The following is a 15,941-nucleotide window of genomic DNA, read 5'->3' as shown; positions in this document are numbered from 1 at the left end:
TCATTTGACTTCTCCAGCCCGTTGCAATTCGCCAATCCGCCCACTCGAGAAAGAAAAACCACAAAGTCTGCTGCATCGTGCCGAAAGACGGTGAAGAAGTGGACTAAAACGTGCGCCTACCGTGCAGTACCGAGCAGCAACGCAGCTAGCTCTTTTTCACGTCCCGTCGTCGACGATGGCGTCAAGACACCTGCATGGTGTACCCCACCACCCCGCCATCATATGCTCTCATAGCTTGACTAACAGCGGAGGCTGCCAAAACGTCAGAAGACTACCTGCTGTCCCGAAACAGCTTGGCGGGATGGTTTCAACGAGCAGGTTCTCGATGGTCGTACGCAATTTTCCCGTATCACATTGTGACCGTCAATAGACCAAGGAAATATCCAGTAATTTTCACTCTGTCAGTATTGCCAAATATCTGTCATTGAAGCCACATACCCAGGTCATCATCATCTAGTCAGTCAGTTACCAGGTCAAGCCAGCCCCCCACAAATCAGACTCCAAGGACGACAAGACAGTACGTTTATTGCATACAGCCCACACCAAACACCCGCGTCTTCCCTGGCATCAGACACACCTGCAACCTCGACGGTTCCGTCAGTGTGCATGCGTCCCAAGTTGTCCACCCCCGGCTATTCCTCATGCAGCCCCCTATGCAGGCGTAGTAACACCCTGCCCACGCCCATCGTACCAATAAGGGCCAACATGCCTCCCCGTCTGAACTCTTGGGTCCTGCGTCCCGCTTACTCGTGGGTAGCCAGCCGTCCATGTCGTCGTTAGGAATCCCGCATATCACGATCCTAGATCAACCATGTGTGGGACGTGTCTGGCCCGGCTCTTTTGCTCCTTGGACCACATTGGGGGGGAACAGACTGTCTGGATTGTTACTAGCAGAGCCTAATTAGTACAGTAGGCATTCTAGATCTGCACTTGGAACGTCCTCACGCCACCGCGCCCGCTGCCCTCTGTCCCGTTTGCTCTTTTACGTAACCCTCTCCTCCCCTCTCACAGTCTAACAACATTGCAACAAGCTTGCAGCAGGATGGCGTCATGCTCGACAATACATTTTTGCTACCCAATGTATTCAACCCGGGATGCTGGCTCTTCAGGGGAGAGAGACTTACATATACTTACACACGCGCCTCTTCTCCGGACCAAAAGATCCATGGCTTGTTACCCCCCGCGTAAAGTTCATTGCGTCCTACCCGGGCAACGGAGGTCGCATGAATAGTACAAGTCATAACCGGCCTTGCCAAGGGCCCGGACCGTCTCGAACCTCCGTACAGCCTCGCCGTCCCAGGCACCTATCTGGTCAGCCTGCCCGCGATCGTGATGGACGGCAGCTCAGGTAGAGTGCAAGAGTGAAATGCTACTACTAAGTCGCTACACCACAAGCCGGAGATATTTTCAAGGGGGGCCTCGAGCATAATTGATGCATCTATCAGTCGAATCACTTTTTATAAACTGTGGATGGCCAATCACCAAGCATAGTTCTGCGAATGGCTGTCACTGAGCAAGCACAAGGTTGGTTAACAGAGTCACACCCGAAAGTGACTCCCATATATCGCAATGGCTCGCCGTACAAGACATGCATTGGCTTGACTACCGACAAATGTAACTAAGAAGGCACAGAGACGCCTGATGACAAGAACAGCAGCTCTCCAAACAACCAAGACATGGCCTTCCAAGGCCAGGGTGCAATGCAAAAGCCACGAGACCCTTCTCAAGGGCAGACAGAATGATAGCGTCAAATTCCGGCCTGCAACAGGGATGAATAAACAAGAAACAAGAGCCCTCTAGACGCCATACTCCGAACTGGAGCGGAGCTGGTTGACCAGTTTGCTCGCCAACGTTGGGGCGCCGTCCAGAACAAGCCCAGCTCATTTGTCTCTCCTCTCCAATCGCGTGACAAATTTTCCCTTCCAACCCCCAACATGCCCAATCTAGCTGCCAGGAAAACTGATATAAACCAACTTTCCACCGCCCTCCGTCCGGCCAGCACATCCCCCGGCCGTATTCCAAAACAGCGAGGCGCTCACTGCCAAGCGGCCGATCATACGATCATCTGCGCAACGCCCGCGCCGCCCAGCGTCTTGGACCCGACAAAGGCCTGGCCCTTGATGCCGGCGAAGAGGTAGCAGAGGGCGGTGGCGGACAGGACGATGGCCTCGGCGATGAGGGAGGTGGCCTTCGGGATGATGCTGAGCCACTGGACAAGGGCCATGATTCCGTAGGCGCCCGCGCGCGTGTAGTTGGTCGAGATCATGCGGACGTAGCCGTCAAATGTGCTCGACGTTGGGCAGATGCGCAGTAGCAGTGGGATCTCGATGAAGATGATGACGAGCACGGAAAAGCTGCGCAAAGTCGTCCGATGTCAGCTTGGTTCCTTTTTCTCTTGAACGTGGAGTTCGGGACATCGTGGTCGGGCGATCGGGAGTGCTCGCATGCTCGCGACGTCCGCTTGTCCGGGTACACCATTGGAGGAAAGTGAGAGCCAGGGGAAGGGGGAGGGGGCAAGGGAAAAGGTAGGTTCGGAGCTTACAGTAGCAGGGCGCAGAAGATGATGATGAAGACGTTAAAGGTGAAGATGTTGGCTATTCCGAGCGCAAAGCCGAGAAGTATCGACAGCACACCGAGCCTGTAGTCACCTCTCGTGTTAGCATCGGGGTCTCCCTCGAAAAGTCCATCCCTAGCTTCCCATGCGCCAGCAACGTTCGCGACATTTATGCGTCGTTGACTGCTTCATTTATCCTCTCGCGCATGGAATCCCATCCGTTTCGGAGCATTGGCTGTGCTGGGAAGGGTAGAGGGTCCTCACCATTGCCCGTAAATGCCTATGAGGTTCAGCAGTTAGTACTCCATTCATAGCTGCCGATCACCGCGGTGGGGGACCCCATAAGGGTGGGCTGGGGCATACTGAAGTTCCTCGTTGCGAATTCCTCTTTCAACGTCATCTTGTTCTCCTTAAGCACAGGAACCTAGCCTGCTCGACGATATTCGCAGTCGCGTGGTCTGATCTAAATCTGGCTGGCGGGCTGGCAGCAGGGGCCGAAAGCTGGTGCGTTGCGGAGCTGATGGGCGGAGAGAGAGGGAGGGAGCTGGAAGCTGAATCGCGCCCGAAGAAGTCCGTCTAACTCTGCGAGGGTATCTCAATCGGTAGCTGCTCGCCTGGTCGTCGTTTGTGTGATGGTGAGTAGCTGCTCGACTCTGTCGTAAAAGGGACCCGTAGCGAGATGCAGGTAATTCGTGTTGTCGGATGTGTTGTTGGCAAAAAGTTCGAAACCTTGACGGTCTGTCATCGGTAGGTAATGTACAGGTCGCCCAATCGTTCTAAGCCTCCCTCAGCTTGCGCAGCTTGGTTTGTGTACATGCACGCCCGGCGTGGAAGGGGCTGGGGCGGTTGCTCGGGTGAGGCTGCTGCTGGGACGGTGGGGAAGCTCTGACAGGCAAGGGGCCAGTGGCGTGAGGCTAGTGACTGGTCCGTCCTGGTTTGTGCCAGGGTCTAAGATGGTCAGGGCCGTTTCAACTCAATCTGCGGCTCCAGAGGTCAGGTCTCCTGTCCACTCTAGAAACAAATGTAAAACGTGTCGGTTAATGAGTTCCGATCTGACTTGCCCACCTTATAAACATGCCTGCTCCCCAGGCAGATGCATTTCTAGAAGGCTTCCACCTTGCTGGACATGATCGTTTACGAGGAGCACTTACGTGGCCATCACCACCCATGGATACCAAGACTTTGCTGCGCCATCGTACCATCAGGCAAGCCGGCAAGGGTGGGTGTCTAGCAACGGCTTGCCGTATTGCAGCTTTTGTCCATCCGAACTTCCGGCTTAGCGACAGCTTTTTCTGCGCCGTTGTAGAGATCATTGGCAAAGACGGATCGACCCCTGAGGCTCTGTAATTACGGCAGCACAACCGACCTCGCAAAACGCTGGGCGGCAGTTGAAGCGTCTTGTCGGACAGGGGCCCGTCCCATACAATGCACATCATTTCTTTGTTCCAGCTCGGTTGAGCAGCAAACCTTCCTCATTCGTCCCAACATTTATGTCAAGAGCAGTTCCGTTCATAGAATGAGAGGTCGCCCTGGACCCTTGCAGTTGTCCTCACACGCTCTGATCAGATGGCACGAGAAAGTCAGTTGTCTTATGTCCAATGGCCTCTGTGTTGCGGCCATGCCTCCCAGCCCTCTAGAGTGCAAACGAAGATCTCTCTCCCAGGCCGCAGGGGCAGAGGTCCGTCTTCCTCCTCCCTCTGCATGCGCGCCCCGTCAAACTCGCAGCAAATGTCCTCAGTACATGTTTTCCCCGGTTTTCATAGCTCAGCCCCTCGCCCAGACCCTTCTCCAAGAACGAACCGGGTATCTAGTAGACCAGCTTGAAAATGTCGTGCGAAACGAAGAAGCTGCCGGCAGGGTCCTTCATCAGGTGGAAGGTCTGCGCGAAGTTCATGGGGTGCTCTCCGTCGTCGACCTATACGGTGGAAGTGCAAAATGTCAGCCATTGTTCTATTATGAGATTCGATTTGGTTTTCCGGGTGGTCAAAGGTAAACAGCAGCAGCTGGACGCGTAAGGCCCCGCCGCAGGAGTGGCTGCCTGGACCATCGTAGACGTACAAGAAGCTGTCCGGTGACCAGGACAAGGACGCCGCCGTCCGCTATGCCGGGCATTGGGTCCTGGGTGGTGATCTTGTGCTGCACTTTCTGGAAGGGAAGGCCCTGGAAAGGAACAACGCGTTGCACAAAGTTAGCCACCGATCATCGGAAGAGGGCCGCAAGGCTGACACTGCGCGATTGTGTTTGCGAGACTGAGCTCTCCAGTCGGTAAGACCTTGGAGTGCACACGCGCTGGGGCTTCACCTACAGCGAGCTTCTCAACGATCGCGGCGACGCCCTGGACGGAGCTTGACTCATAGGTGAGCATGCTCTGGTCACGGTACAGTGGGCCGAGCTGGTTGCGGTCGGCGTCGAAGGTCTGGTAGTAGAAGTCGCAAAACTGCTTTGCGATGTCGACGAAGTTGTCTGCCATCTTGCTGGTTGATTTGGTTGTTCGAGGACGGGTGGGCGAAGAAACAAAAGGGTAGGTTGGCGTGGCTGAAGCTGTTGACGTTGTTGATGTTGGTTGTTTGGGCCCAGCAGGAGGAGGGGGGAAGTATTGCAGGCCTGGTGGGGTAGCTTGCTTGGGCACCCAGGAGACCGGGTGGTGGCGCTGTTGTTTTTGACCCCACACACTCACTATGTGCTTATATAATATAATATCTGGATGGGCCAAGGGTATATCTCCTTGGGCTGGAATGACAAGTCCAACGGTCGTCCAACGGTCATCCGGTACATAATACTCTTTCTAGTGAGATAACCACTGATGGGACAAACTGTTGTAGGACAACTTGTTACCTAGGTATATGATAAACAATTGATGATAACCATTCATTGAATGACCTTCTTCAGGTCATGAGATGACCTCCTGAAAAGAAATTCTTGCGGGACAACCTCTAATGGGACAACATCTCATGGGATAATCTCTTGTAGTTAGTATAACCTTCATTAGATTATAAGATACTCTCATGTGAGAAGCCCTTATGCAGAATAAGCTCTGAATGGCTTCGGTCTTGTAGGAACACCCCTTTCTGCGTATTTTGACGTGCCTGGCCAGTCTTTGCGATCCCTGCGAGCAGTGCATACGCACGCTCATGCATGTCTCGGTAGCCATCGAGATGTGTGTCCGAGCTAGCCACCAAGATCGCCTACAACCTGCCGTCCTCCACGCAAGCCCACGTATACGGACAGGCTCCACCCATTCGTACGAGATTCCGGGCGTCTTCAAAAATTACCAACATGGTCACATAACATCACAGATTCGCGGGGTCCGTGATGTTGCATATTGTTTTCCATTTACCACTCTATATACACCCAAGACCCGTAAAAGTATCGTTAGAAGTTGATGAGTTTTCACCTTAATACACCTCGAGCACGTATCGTCCCTCATCCTTGAGCTTCTCAATCTCCTTCCTGGGGTCAACCTTACGTCCGCTGTTCTTCGCCTCCTTGGCGATGGCCTCCTCCAAAACCTCGGTGACATCAGGCACAGGCCAGGTCGGGCCGCAGAGGTAGAAGGAGCCCTCCTCCTGGATGTAGGCCTTGACGATCTGGTCAATGGTCTGCCTCATGCGATCCTGGATGTAGATCTTCTGGGGCTGGTCACGACTGAAGGCGGCGCCCAGCAGCGTGATGACGCCCGCGTCGAGGTACGCCTCCCACTCCTCACCGTACAGGTATTCCTCGCGCTGGTGGCGCGAGCCGAGGTAGAGCAGGATGGCGCCGATCTCCTTGCCCTGTGCCTTTTGCATGGCGCGGTACTGGACGAAGGCGCGGAACGGCGCCAGGCCCGTGCCCAGGCCGGCCATGATCAGCGGCGCCGTGTCCTTGGTGGGGAGCTTCATGACGGACGGCTTGACGCTGACCGTGATGGGCGTGCCGACCGCCAGCCCGGACAGGTAGCGCGTCGCCTGGCCGTAGCGCGTGCGGCCCCTGCTGTCGACCCAGTCGACCACGACGATCATGAGCGAGACCGACGTCGGTGTGACGGCCTGAGCAGACGCGATCGAGTACTCACGGCGCTTGAGCGGCGCCACGATCTTCGTGAGGTCGTGGAATGACGGACGCGCCGACTTGAACTCCTCGAGGACGTCCACGTACGTCAGCATGTCGATCTCGGAGCGCTTCTTGAAGTCCTCCGCGCCGTCCTTGCTACCCAGGGCGGCCAGCTTCTTCTGCTCGACCTCGTCGGTGGCGAACTCGGCGAACTGCTCGAAGGCCCGCTTCGGCACCTTGCCCAGGATGTCGAAGTTCTGCACCAGGGATTGGTACACGGTGCGGGTCTCGAGGACGTTGGGGTCCTCGCGCGAGGGCACCTGGACCAATTCATCCGCGTTGAGGCCGTACGACTTGATGAAGTCCAGGACCTGCTCGGGATCGTTGTCGGCGTGGATGCCAAGGGCCTCACCAATATTGTAGGTAACACCCGAGTCGCCCAGGTCGAATTCGATGTGGAAGATGTTGCGGTCGTAGTTGCCAGGAGTGAGCCTGCGGTTCTCCTTGACGTGAACAGTGTATGTCTTCACCGTCAAGTCAGGTCGGAGGCTGGCCTGTGTGCCGTAAGCCTCCTGGAAGGCAAGACCCTTGGCAGCAGACTCCCAGCTGCTAAGCTGCAAGTCTTGTTCGGGTTCCTCCTTGTTGAATCCGGTGAAGCCAGTGGTCTTCAGCCCGGCGGAGAGCTCAGGGGAGGTGTAGTCGGCCGGGAGCTCAGCCCACGAAGCTGGGACCTCGACCTGGCGCAGGCACTGGTTCAGTGCGTCCTTGCACTCCTGAATCGTGCCTTCACGAGGAGCAGAAAGGTTCTTGGCGGCGTCGGTGACTCCATCGGGCCGGGCAACTCGCAAGAATGCCAGCTCGACCAGAAGCTCCAGATCGTTTTCCAGAGCTGGAGAGAACGATGAGTCAAGGACAAAGAGCTTCAAAGACTTCTCTAGGATGCTCTTCCTGACCGCAGGAGAAACCCTCTTCTCAAGCTCCTCGTCCTTCAGAGCCGGGAGCCTCAGAAGCAGGCTGCCGCCAGACTTGATGCTTCCGACGACGTTGACGTTCTCAAGCACCTTCTCTTCGCCAACATACGCAACATCAGCCTCGTCGACTGCGTACGGGGCCTCGACCGTCTTCTTTGAGCTGCGGATGTCGGTGCGAATGACGCCACCGCGGACTAGGTTGTCATGAGTCTCGTGGACATAGATGTTGTCAGAAGACTCGCGAGTGAAAGACTTTCCAACGACTGCAGGTGCGTGCAGAGCAGCCGAGTTGTCCAGATCCCAGAAGGTGTACTGCTCAACCTGGCTGTTCAGGGTGGAGGTCTTTGCCTGGAAGTCGTCCTCCTTGCCGACAAGCTTCTGAACGATGGAGCGGAAGCTGGTCGGCGTCAAAGCCTCAGACGCAGCGTACTTGACGTCGGTAACAACGGGCGCTTGGGCCCACTTGCTGGAGAAGGACACAGCCGTGAGCACATCCGAGTACAGGATCGACTGGATGGCCGCATCATCGACCTCGGTGTTATTTCGGACTTGGCCCAGCACAGCAACTTGCTTGACGGACGCTGGCAGGGTGTTCAAGAACGCATCCTCCACAAAGGGGCGGTACAGGCGAACGCTGATGGCGCCCACCTTCTTGCCCTCAGCAGACAGCTGTGAGACAGCGTGGTTCGCGATCTGAGACTCCACGCTGCCGAAGACCACAATGACGGTGTCGGCGTCCTCGTCACCAAAGTACTCGAAAGGCTTGTAGTCGGTGCCGAGCTCGCTGTTGAAGGCGTTGAGCAGGTCCAGAACCTTTCCAGCGTTGTCGAGGTGGATGTTCAGGCCCTGCACGTGCTTGGACAAGCTGGTGTAGAGCTCACGGATGCCAACCTCGCTGAGGGCATCAATGACCCTCAATGTCTCTCGAGAAGTCCGAACACCATCGTAGACGTGCAGAGTCGGCAAGATAGAAGCCAGCAAGGTGGACAGAAGAGACATGTGCTGGATCTCATAGGCAGAAGAGCTGCTCACGAGACCAAGACCGAGATCCTCTGCAATTTGAAGAGCACGGCCATACTCCGAGACCAGACCATCCTCGGCGGAGTAGTCGACAGCCGCAATGTGTGCGACAAAGGGGCTGGCGACGCTGTACAGCAGAGACAGTTGATCGAGTGAGGACCGCAGGCTGCTCAGGCTCAGAGATGGCGCCAGCAGCGTCTGAGGGATGTGCCTCTTGCTCAGATCGAAGTCCTCGGAGAACATGTAGCCGAGGGCAAAGGCACCAGCACCAGTCCGGGTCTGAAGCGGCAGGACCGAGGTAGGGTAGCCGTGGATGTTGACATCCTTGCTTCGGGACCACTCGCTGACGGCGAAGTCCAGGTCGAACGTCTCGGGGGAGTAGGAGAAGATCTTGTCCGACAGCTTGTACGCGACCTGCTGGACCAGGAGCTGTGCGGTGACATAGGTGGGTCCGGATATCTGGGACAGCGGCACCAGCTGGCCGAGGGGCAGGCTGGAGGAGAGCTTCTTGAACTCCTCGCCAGAATGCGTCTCGGCCGGTGTGCCGGAGCCTTCTTGCTGCTTCAGTTGCATGGTGGCGGCGGAGAAGGATGAGACTGGTCTGAGTGACTTGAATTGGCGCCTTCCAGCTATTTCAAGGGTCCCGTAGGAGATAAATGTCTGACAAGTTGCAGACTCGGAAAACCCTTGATGGAGGTATGTTTCTGAGGCGGGCGTGTCTCGCAGTCTCCCTCAGTGACGCAAAAGAGGAAACGAGGGCCGTGAGAATGGACGATGGGATGAGGCTCTCTGTTGTCCACACCTCCAAGTCAACTACAATCAGCACAGCAGAAGACCTTGTCGTCGGATGTGGATGACAGGCTGGAGAATGGAAAAAGGCGTGGAATATTTTTGGACAACGGGATTATTTCTAGGCTCGACTATTTGGCCCTAGGCTGGGGGGGCGCGACCGGAGATACGTTCCCATCATTGCCAGGCCCAGGTCGCGCCATCCGCTACAGATGGGCCATGGCAAATTTTCGCATTGCCTTGAAGCGTCTGTCAAAGGGCCATTTCTGGTATGATGCGAGCACCTCAGGAATTGCGCCATCACCAGCCAATCACATAACACCAAAAAGACCAGCGCGGGAAGACTTCGCCCGCCTTGCGGCCAGGGAGCCGGCCTCGAGCCTTCGGGACCGGCAGTCGGTCAGCGGAAGGATCGGCAGGGTGGAGCCACCGAGCCGGAGGCGATTTCTCAGCATCATCACTTTCAACTGTACAACAACCTCCCATCAGCGTCGCCATAAGAGCCCACGATGTGTTGATGCAGTGGTGTGGAATCTGGTCCACAGTCAGCGACGCACGTCCTCGTGGAGCACAAGGATAGGACAAGGCTGTGGGCAATCCCAAGACTGCCGCCTCAGACTCTCCCTGGCTTGTCCGCTTCTCATGGACAGACGGTACCAGCCCTTGTCCACCTATGCAAGACATCGTCCTCGTGCTATCAGGCCTCGACGAGTCGCACAACTTTGTACGTCCAATGCATCAAATGAAGACCGACATAGCAAGTTTCGTGAGAAGGTCTTCTGCGTCCGGACCTCCGTGTGATCAGCCCTGGTCGACTGAGCTTTTCGTGGGCAATGGCATTGAACGCACAGCAAGTCTACATTGCATGCATTGCAAAAGCTGAAAGTTACGAGGGAGGTGCTTATGAGAGAGCACGACCAGCGTGACAGCCATGGCGTTGTGTTTGCCTTTTCAAGCTCTTGGTGATTTGAACGCGTGGCGGCAGATTGCCATTCAACAAACTTTATCCACACCGTACGGCGGACCGGCTACTCCCGCCCAGTCAGTATATAGCTGGATTGGCATCACGACCTACAGTTTGTCGTCGCACAGTTCGGCTACCTTCCCCAGCGTCAGCGACAAGTGCGACCAGATCTTGCCCGAGACTGTTCGGATTTGTCGGGACAGTGGCCCTGTCTAGCAGGTTGGCAGGTTGGCAGGCTGGTATACTGACAGGCTGGCAGATGTGGGGTATCAGGGACGTGGCTTGACTGACTGAATGGATATTTAAGACAGGTGAGATGATACAGGAGAATGTATGCCAACGTGGTTGCGGCTGTGGCTTCAAGACTTCAGCAAGCCAGCCGAGCAGGTGCTAGGCTGCAGGCGGCAAGGCGTGTGCCACTCATCCAACCTCAGGCGAGACGGCATTCCCCTTTTTGTCGACTGCCAAAAAAGAATTGATGAGCTCACCTCACCAAGACATTTTCATCTCTGCTGACACTCATCGATCACTAATTCGAAGTGAGGGAGGCTCTTCTCTGGTTCAATTTGTCATATATCTAATCTGATTCATGCCCGGAAGATGCCATTTATTGATGGCAGCGAAGAGACCAGTCGTTCTGCACAGACTCTGCCCATTGTTGCCAGTCTGTCAGTCAGCCATGATGATGACGGGCAGACGAACCCAAACTTGTGATTTCCTTCGCAGCCAGCCCGGCGTCTGACTAAACGTACGTACCTCCCTAGCACTCCGGCTTCCCCAAACCCCTTGGAACTCAAAACCAAGTTGGATCGCCAGTGGTTGGAATTGCCCTTGGGCCAGGGTTGGCCCCCAGCCAGACCAGCCTGTGCCTGCGCTAGGAGGCTACATGCCTGTCAGATGTCAAGCGTCGCATCGCCGCCGCGAAAACCACGCTTGTCGCAGAGTCATGATGTGCCAGTGTGCCTGCTTTGCGCCTTTTGTGCGTGGAACGCTCCCCAGCACGCGTCTCCCATAAATTTCAAATCCAAAAGGCCTGGTAAAGATACACTTTTCTCCTTCAGCCCAGTTTCACTAAACTTAATCTTCACTTTCCTCTGAATTTCAAACCAGAAGGAAGCAGCTGGAACAGTCTGGTTCCCTCCTGCCATTGTCAGTCAAAAACACCACAAGTCGTGGCCTCCCTAAGTACCTAGGTACCTTTGCAAATCCCACCATCAAGGCACCTCAGGGACAGACCTTCATACACACATACATACCTTCCTATCTGTCTACAACGAGCTGCACGCATCGCACTCTCTTTCTCAGATCCGCGTCAACGCCATTTTTTTACGATCTTCTTTTGGCGCGGACTCATCAGCTCCACGGAGACACGCCGACATCAGGCTAATCGCAGATTATTACTTCCCTCCATTATCCCCACCCACAGACAAACACCTGCTGTGTTTATACGCTTCCCGATCGGGCGAGATCCATCTTGTCCTCCACAGCTGTCAAACCAGGACCCAAGCCGCCGCGCCGTCTTATCCGGCGTCTTGGAACGCACGTTCCTGTCACCATGGCCTCATTACGCAGGGCCAATGGCTCCAATGTAGACGGAAACGGCAACGGCCGTGCCCAGGCCGACAGCGTGTGCACGAGTTCATTTATCGTGTCTAATATGCACTGTCCAACCTGTGTCTCAGCCATCAAGCACGACATAAACGAGAACTTTCCCGGCAGCATCCGATGGGTTTCACCAAACATTGTGACCTCGGTCGTCACCGTGGAACACGACCCAGCCGTCACCCCCAAGAGCATGGCTGACGTTCTGGAGGAGGCCGGCTATGAGGTGTCTGGTATCAGCTCAACAGCTACCGGTTCCGAGGGTTCTGCATCGCAGGTCGACGCCACTGTCCAGTGTTGCGACGAGGACAGCACAGGTAAGGCCCGTCCAAACCCTTCTTCAGCACTCTCGAACTGGCTTTCTGGAGACCGGTCGCGGTCAGAAGCCGCCAGGGTTCATCTGTTAAACTGCGAGCAATGCCGTAACTCTCAGGCGGCATCGCCCACCAGAGAGGTCACCCATGATCAACCTAACGGCACACTTTCGCAGTCAGCATCTTCTGCAGGCAGCCGACGTCCTTCATCGGCCCAGCCGTCAGCTCCGCCAAAAAAGTCAACCACCATGTCGTTCGTCACGGTCGACTCGGATGAGAGCAGCTCTCCGGAGTCTTGGCGGGCGACGCTTGCCGTGGGCGGCATGACATGCGCCTCCTGTGTCAACACCATCAAGGACGCCTTGGAGAAGAAGGACTGGACCACCGCAGTTGCCGTCAATCTCGTGACCAACAGTGCGGCTGTCGACTTCGTTGGAAAGGAGCACGCTAACGACATAGTCGAGTCCATCGAGGACATGGGCTATGAGGCAGCTTTGGACAAGGTCGAGCCCATCCAGGAGGAGAAGACCGAGAGCCGCGAGAGGACGGTGGAGCTCGCTCTTCAGGGCGTGTACTGCAAACACTGTCCTGCCCGTGTCGTTAACAGCTTGGCGGGTTTCCGCCGGCATCTATGGATCATCACGGAGCCAACTCAGGCCCGGCCCATCATGAAGATCTCTTACGTGCCCGATGCTCCCAGCTTCACCATACGCCAGATTCTAGCAGCTGTGGAAGCCAGCGACCCGGCCCTGAGAGCTTCTATTCATCACCCACCGAGTTTGGAGGAGCGATCCAAGGCGGCTCAGCGAAAACACCAATGGCAATTGCTATATCGGGCCCTGGGCACCTTGATTGTCGCCATCCCAACATTCATCATTGGCATCGTGTACATGTCTCTAATATCGGAGGGCAATCCTAGCAAGGACTACCTCATGATGCCGTGGACTTCAGGTATCAGCCGCGCCCAGATCGCCCTGTTTGTCCTATCCACGCCTGTTTATTTCTTCGCTGCCGACGTCTTCCACAGGCGCGCTATCAAGGAGATCAAGACCCTGTGGCGGAGGGGAAGTAAGGTTCCCATCCTGCGCAGGTTCTATCGCTTTGGCAGTATGAACACTCTTATGTCTCTCGGCACCACGATTGCCTACATCTCTTCAGTAGCACAACTGATCGCTGCTGGGATTCACAAGCCTGAGCGCGTCAACGACACAGACTTTTACTTTGACTCAGTCGTCTTCCTGACTCTTTTTCTACTCTTCGGAAGATGGATTGAGGCGTACAGCAAGTCTAAGACTGGAGATGCGGTGTCAGCCCTTGGCAAGCTTCGTCCCACAGAGGCCGTTCTTGTCGAGCGCGATGCCGCTGGCAAGGAAACAGACAGCGTTGTCAAGGCCGATCTGTTGGATTTCGGAGACACAGTACGCATTAGACATGGGTCGTCTCCACCAGCAGATGGTGTCATTGTCCAGGGAGAGAGCAACTTCGATGAGTCCAGTCTCACTGGAGAGGCCCGTCTCATCAAGAAGGTCGTCGGTGATGCCGTTTACGCCGGTACAGTTAACAAGGGGCAGCCCATTGTGCTCCAGATCACCGGAGCCGCGGGCACCTCGATGCTGGACCAGATTGTCAACGTCGTGCGCGAAGGACAAACGAAGCGAGCACCCATGGAGCAGGTTGCCGATGTTCTCACCACCTACTTCGTGCCTGTGGTCACTCTGATCGCCATCCTCACTTGGATCATATGGATGGTCCTGGGCCTCAGTGGAGCCCTCCCAGAAGATTATCTTGATGTCACGTCCGGTGGCTGGGTTGCCTTCGCCCTGCAATTTGCCATTTCTGTCTTCGTCGTCGCTTGCCCCTGTGGTCTCGGCTTGGCCGCCCCCACGGCCATCTTCGTTGGAGGCGGACTCGCTGCAAAATACGGTATTCTGGCAAAGGGAGGCGGTGAGGCCTTTGAGAAGGCCAGCCGGATCGACTGTGTTGTTTTCGACAAGACAGGTACGCTGACCGAAGGTGGCCAGCCTAGCATCACAGACTTCAGCTACTATCCCGACAACGTCAGTGAATGTGAGGGAAAGGAGGCCATGCTTGCCGCCGTCAAGGCTGTCGAAGAAAGCAGCAGCCATCCAGTCGCAAAAGCCATCGCTTCGTTCTGCTCGAACCAGGAGATCGACCAAGACGTCAGGGTTGATGACTTGCATGAGATTCCCGGCAAGGGCATGAAGGCCAAGTACCACAGCGGAAATAAGGACTTCGAAATTCTCGTGGGCAACGAGGCCCTCATGTTGGAAAACCGCGTACAGATTTCGAATAGAGTCATCGAACTACTACACAAGTGGAAAGGCGAGGCGAAATCCATCGCCCTTGTTGCGACCCTGCAGACAACATCACAACCGGCAAGCGAGACGGCTGTGGACGGTGGATCACCCAGCGGAGAAGCATCCACGAGTTGGTGGGTTATTGCCGCCGTACTCTCGATAGCAGACCCCATCCGCCCCGAGGCTCCTACCATCGTGCGCGCCCTTCAGTCCCGTGGAACCCGCGTCTGGATGCTCTCGGGAGACAACGAGATCACGGCCCGAGCAGTAGCACAACGCATCGGCATCCCTCCCGACCAGGTCATTTCTGGCGTCCTGCCGACACAGAAGGCAGATAAGATCACCTATCTGCAGTCGACGCTCAAGGCCGACAATGAGAAGTCGGAGAAGCGCGCCACGGTCGCCATGGTGGGTGACGGGATCAACGACTCGCCTGCGCTGACCAAGGCGGACGTCGGGATCGCGATCGGGTCCGGGTCGGACGTGGCCATCAGCTCGGCCGAGTTCGTGCTGGTCAAGTCGGACCTGTGGAGCGTGGTGACTCTCCTGGAGCTGTCGCAGGCCGTCTTCCACCGCGTCAAGGTCAATTTCGCCTGGGCGCTCGTCTACAATCTGGTCGCCGTGCCCGTCGCCGCGGGAGTCTTATACCCCATTGTCAGCCGCGGCAGCCACGTCAAGCTCGACCCCGTCTGGGCCAGCCTGGCCATGGCGCTGTCGAGCATCTCCGTCGTCCTCAGCAGCCTCGCGCTCAGGAGTGGCATCCCTGGCATCGGGTTCAGGGAGAGGACGCGACAGACCACGCTTTAGGGCAGCCGTGGTCGAGATCACACTTTATCTCGTGAGCGGCGAAGGAAGAGGAGGAGGAGGATAAAGAGTGCGGTAAGCACGCGGCGTGAAGAGAGGACGATTTGGGATGGATAAAAAGGTGGCGGACACATGGCAGGAGCATGTTGTGTGCCTTTCGGAAAGGATGTAGGATACCCATGGCGTTATGGAGGCTCTGTTGGGAGGGTCAACAGCGACTGTTTGGTTTAGTCACTTTGAGCGATATATCAATGCATTATTCTTCGCACGCTTGAACTGTCCCATTCGTGACATGTACTATCCATACGCTGCGATGTCGCTTCGATGCGAATACTTTCCCCGTCTATAATCACAGAACGATCTGGATCGAGCCCATCGTCACAGTCTACGTACCATCAACGAATGCAATGGTGCCAACATTAACTTATTAAGAGGAGCAGAGGGTGTGTCTCCTCTGATATGCGTCAAGTGCCTATACTATGCCTCCATTTCCCGCTCCCAAGTAACACCCGCGTTATGATACCTCAGACAGGAGAGAGCGGCCTGTCCGTCATCGACTTTACCTCACAAAAT

The 15,941-nt window shown here is 55.9% G+C and overlaps 4 protein-coding genes across 4 annotated transcripts; 1 reads left to right on the top strand and 3 right to left on the bottom strand.

Moving 5' to 3' along the window:
* Positions 1-2,053: 2,053 nt before the first annotated feature.
* J7T55_013633 (golgi apparatus membrane protein TVP18) lies at positions 2,054-2,954 on the bottom strand (the record flags this gene model as incomplete). The annotated part of the gene is made up of 4 exons (XM_053140525.1): positions 2,054-2,354; positions 2,543-2,638; positions 2,819-2,834; positions 2,918-2,954. 4 exons carry the CDS (start codon positions 2,952-2,954, stop codon positions 2,054-2,056), a joined length of 450 nt encoding a protein of 149 aa, XP_052995972.1.
* Positions 2,955-4,361: 1,407 nt separating this feature from the next.
* J7T55_013632 (nuclear transport factor 2) lies at positions 4,362-5,024 on the bottom strand (the record flags this gene model as incomplete). Its single annotated transcript, XM_053140523.1, has 3 exons — positions 4,362-4,469; positions 4,613-4,714; positions 4,860-5,024. The coding sequence occupies 3 exons, from the start codon at positions 5,022-5,024 to the stop codon at positions 4,362-4,364; spliced, it is 375 nt and encodes a 124-aa protein (XP_052995971.1).
* Positions 5,025-5,949: 925 nt separating this feature from the next.
* Positions 5,950-9,150, bottom strand: J7T55_013631 (sulfite reductase flavoprotein component; the record flags this gene model as incomplete). Its single annotated transcript, XM_053140522.1, has 1 exon — positions 5,950-9,150. One exon carries the CDS (start codon positions 9,148-9,150, stop codon positions 5,950-5,952), a length of 3,201 nt encoding a protein of 1,066 aa, XP_052995970.1.
* A 2,735-nt stretch (positions 9,151-11,885) lies between these two features.
* Positions 11,886-15,371, top strand: J7T55_013630 (uncharacterized protein; the record flags this gene model as incomplete). Its single annotated transcript, XM_053140521.1, has 1 exon — positions 11,886-15,371. One exon carries the CDS (start codon positions 11,886-11,888, stop codon positions 15,369-15,371), a length of 3,486 nt encoding a protein of 1,161 aa, XP_052995969.1.
* Positions 15,372-15,941: the final 570 nt, after the last annotated feature.

This window comes from Diaporthe amygdali (genome assembly GCF_026229845.1).
Source record: "Diaporthe amygdali strain CAA958 chromosome Unknown NODE_7_length_1459731_cov_64_868725, whole genome shotgun sequence".
Taxonomy (NCBI): domain Eukaryota; kingdom Fungi; phylum Ascomycota; class Sordariomycetes; order Diaporthales; family Diaporthaceae; genus Diaporthe; species Diaporthe amygdali.
This window is presented reverse-complemented; position numbering and strand designations above follow the sequence as displayed.